Here is a 3491-nt window from a genome sequence, read left to right as displayed (position 1 = left end):
CCCTCGGCAAGTACGGCTACGTACATCGCGGTCACGGAGGTCCGCGACGAAGACATTGGCCAGGGCGTACATCCAGGACAACTCGGGTTTGATGAGCTTAGAACAATGCGTACCGCGCGATCCTCTTCCGCCCGTTCAAGAACGAGGTGCTGGACGCGGTTGTGACGGGTCGAGAAACACCGCTCGGCTTTTTCGCCGAGGTTGGGCCGCTCCAGGTTTTTGTGAGTCGCCACGCCATGTCGACCGATTTGACCGAAGGCTACGACCACGAGAACAGCGCGTGGATATCGCAAGACCGCGAGGTCGAGATCCGCAAGGGCGTCGGCGTCCGCCTCAAGATCATGGGCGTCAGCATCGACGTGACGGAGATCAACGCCATTGGCACGATCAAGGACAACTATTTAGGCGTCATTTCGGCCGACATGTTTTAGCGCCGTCGACAACAACATGCTCCTTCCTCGTTGTACACATGCGTTGTCCTCTTTGCCTCCTATCGCCATGTAGCGCATGCACGGCCGTCTTCGACCTCTGCTCTCCATGCCAGCATGGTGTACCAGCATCGCAATTGCCCCATGCAACACATTGAAATCGCAGGCGAAAGGACGACAACGAGAAGACTATCATATGAAAGATCGTTGCTAGCTGCGCTGCCACGGCCAGCCCGCGCCGAGGCGGCCACGCACGTCTTCCATGGCCCCATCGTCCTCGGAACCCGCGGTGCTAGGCGAGTCGACCCACGTGGCCTTGGCCGATGCGTCAACGTGGGGCTTTGTCGGGCCGACCGAGTTGACGAGCTCGCGGACGTGCTGCATCTGCGAGTTGCCGTACGCGATCGCTTGCTTGACGAGGCGCTCGTCCGTGAGGTCCTTGGCCTCTTCGAACTTGGCACGGATGGTCTTGCGCAGGTCGTTGCGCGCGGGCGGGGCCAAGGGCGCGATCTCGCGCAGGTAGAGCCGGTACTGCTTGAGCACTTGGCTCCGGTTGATGAAGTAGCCAAACGAGAGGAACGGCTTCTTAGCGGCCATCGCGCTGCTTTCCAACTCGCCTGCGCTGCTCGCTCGACGGTCCGCGTCGAATATTATTATTCCGTCTTTCGTCATGGCATGCGATACATAGTCAGGGTATTGCCTGTATTTTTATAGTAAAATAAAAAACGGTTGTCGCGATGCACCGAGATCCGCACACTATTTCCGACCAAACGCCGGGGCCGCCACGAAGCCCCTCGAACGCCGTTTCGAGCGACGTGGTGGTCGCTGTCACCACGCGCAGTACGCTGACCAGAGTAAGCACGGTCTATAGACACCGTTGCTATCGCAGGTATTGTAGGCGCGGCGGGCGTACCATCGACACTACTTTAGCACCCTCCAAGGCGCCGGCATCCACGCTGCCGAGTAGTGAGGCGTGGATCTTGCAGTTCAAGCTACAAGCCACCAGCACAAGCTTGCAGCATCCAAGCTTTGCACTTACAGTGCAATGTCGAATCGTCCAGCTGGCTTCAGAGCTGATTGAGCCGATTGCGAGTTTGCATCCAGGCGAGGGTTCAATATGGCACAACGACGACAGCCACCGCATCGCAGCGTTCATGTGCATGGCTATACCAACCTCTTGGAAGCGTTCTTCGACGAGCGGATGCTCTGCAAGAGAATACACGTTGCTCCTGCAAGGGCATGTCATCCATACAGTATTTGCGTCATATTGGTATCAAATCGTGTGAATGTTCATTTCAAAGAGGGATTAAGCGGAAAGTTCAGTGGACAGAGGGAAATCACTGATTGGTGCTTTGTATGTTGTGCAAATTGGTTGGATGTTGCTTCAAGAGGAAGAGGCCGGTTGGCTGGTGGCAGTCAGAGGGAAATCTACTATCCAACAGGTAACATCGACGTGTACATGGACGACGTGCGATGATGCTCATGCGCTAAGTAGAGACTCCAAGATGGCTATTGAACCCACCCTTGCCGCTTTGGCCAAGAAGACGAACTGCGAAAAGCAGATCTGCCGTGTGTGCTACGCGCGCCTCCCGCCGCGTGCCACCAACTGCCGCAAGAAGAAGTGCGGGCACTCGAACCAGCTCCGCATCAAGAAGAAGATCAAGTAAATGAGTTCGCCCCATTCACTCGACGCTTGCGGCGTCTTGCGCTACAAGACGATCTCTCGTTGCTGTCGGTACGATCGCGCGCCGCGCGTAATATACGACACTGATCTTTTCCCTCGCCTGCCATGTCTACTTCTACCGTCGTTCTCTTGAATCGCATTCAAACGTCCACCATCGACCTGGCATCCACAGGTTCAGCGTCGACCGCCCGCCATTGGCCTTGAAACGGAACCACGAAACCAATGCTATAGGCCACGTCACGACGCATGCAAGATGCGAAAGGCCACAGTGGAGGCCATGATGAGCGGTCGCTCTATCGCTACCTTGCGTGCACGACGATGGGGACTGCGACGAGACGACGTGCCATGACAACCTTGGTACGAGCACTTTGACCCCTGCCAAGGGCCCCATAAAAATCTTTTCACGGACCCTTGCCAAAGCCCAACAGCACTGCCATGACTTGGTGAATTAGCATGTCATAATCGTTTGCAATGCTAGAGCACGGTCTTTCATGAGGCTGCAGGCGATACAACGGCGCTGGTGCTACCTCGCGTGATAGAGAGGCTGGCGGAGCCACGTGCGGACCTGCTCATTGACGCGTCGTCGTGACGCGCACCGCTTCAGCACATGTACTAGCCAGGCGACGTAATCGGGGCAGCTGGCATCCGAGCAAATGCGTCACGATCTCCGGGCGACTGCGTCCTTCGTGCTCTGCGAAAACAATGTAACAACAGGCGTCGATGCCTAGGACGTTGCCTGCATGGTGCGATGAGAGACACTGGTTAATGCTAGTAGTGAGTTGCATTAGGTGGTGTTGCGTTTACATAGCTACTAAAATCCGTCACCGCGAGGCGCGGGTTCCAAGCAGCCACGGCGACGTCGGGTGGAACCATTTAGTTCGAGCCGACAGCGTAGACGCGGACGATACCGTCGGTGTAACCAGCGAAGAGCGAGGCGCCGTCGGCCGACCAGCAGAGCGAGACGCAGTGCGGCGGGAGCGACTTCTTGCCGACGGCCTCGAACTCGGGGACGATCTCGTCGACGACGACCTTGGACTCGAGGTCCCAGATCTTGATGCCCGACGACGTGGCGGCGCAGAGCCAGTAGCGGTTGGGCGAGAAGACGAGGGCGTGGATGATGTCGCCGGCCTCGAGCGTGTAGAGGCGCTTGCCTTCGTTCAAGTCCCAGAGCATGGCGACGCCGTCCTTGCCACCCGAGGCGCAGAGCGACCCATCGGGCGAGACCGTGACCGTGTTGAGGTAGCCGGTGTGGCCGCAGAGGTTGGTGCGGAGCTTGCAGTTGGTCAAGTTCCAGACCTTAACGAGGCGGTCCCAGCCGCACGAAACGATGAGCGGGTTGGCCGACGACGGCGAGAAGCGGACGCACGAGACCCACTCGG

The 3491-nt window shown here is 57.9% G+C and overlaps 4 protein-coding genes across 4 annotated transcripts in view; 2 read left to right on the top strand and 2 right to left on the bottom strand.

Annotated features, from left to right (window-relative positions):
* SPRG_20943 (hypothetical protein) overlaps positions 1-431 on the top strand; it is a gene marked incomplete at both ends in the record, with an annotated part of 634 nt that extends 203 nt beyond the window's left edge. The window contains one exon of the mRNA XM_012349877.1: positions 102-431. Within this exon, the coding sequence (XP_012205267.1) occupies positions 102-431 (330 nt within the window). The remainder of the gene's footprint in view (positions 1-101) is intronic.
* A 207-nt stretch (positions 432-638) lies between these two features.
* On the bottom strand, positions 639-1025 carry SPRG_10820 (hypothetical protein; the record flags this gene model as incomplete). The annotated part of the gene is made up of 1 exon (XM_012349780.1): positions 639-1025. One exon carries the CDS (start codon positions 1023-1025, stop codon positions 639-641), a length of 387 nt encoding a protein of 128 aa, XP_012205170.1.
* An 862-nt stretch (positions 1026-1887) lies between these two features.
* SPRG_10819 (hypothetical protein) lies at positions 1888-2213 on the top strand (the record flags this gene model as incomplete). The annotated part of the gene is made up of 2 exons (XM_012349779.1): positions 1888-1896; positions 1934-2213. 2 exons carry the CDS (start codon positions 1888-1890, stop codon positions 2093-2095), a joined length of 171 nt encoding a protein of 56 aa, XP_012205169.1. The 3' UTR covers positions 2096-2213.
* Positions 2214-2985: 772 nt separating this feature from the next.
* SPRG_20942 (guanine nucleotide-binding protein subunit beta-2-like 1) overlaps positions 2986-3491 on the bottom strand; it is a gene marked incomplete at both ends in the record, with an annotated part of 1006 nt that continues 500 nt past the window's right edge. Inside the window, one exon of the mRNA XM_012349876.1 lies at positions 2986-3486. Within this exon, the coding sequence (XP_012205266.1) occupies positions 2986-3486 (501 nt within the window). The remainder of the gene's footprint in view (positions 3487-3491) is intronic.

This window comes from Saprolegnia parasitica, assembly GCF_000151545.1.
Source record: "Saprolegnia parasitica CBS 223.65 unplaced genomic scaffold supercont2.58, whole genome shotgun sequence".
Lineage (NCBI taxonomy): Eukaryota > Oomycota > Saprolegniomycetes > Saprolegniales > Saprolegniaceae > Saprolegnia > Saprolegnia parasitica.
The sequence above is the reverse complement of the archived record's forward strand: the minus strand, read 5'-3'. Positions and strand labels throughout refer to the sequence as shown.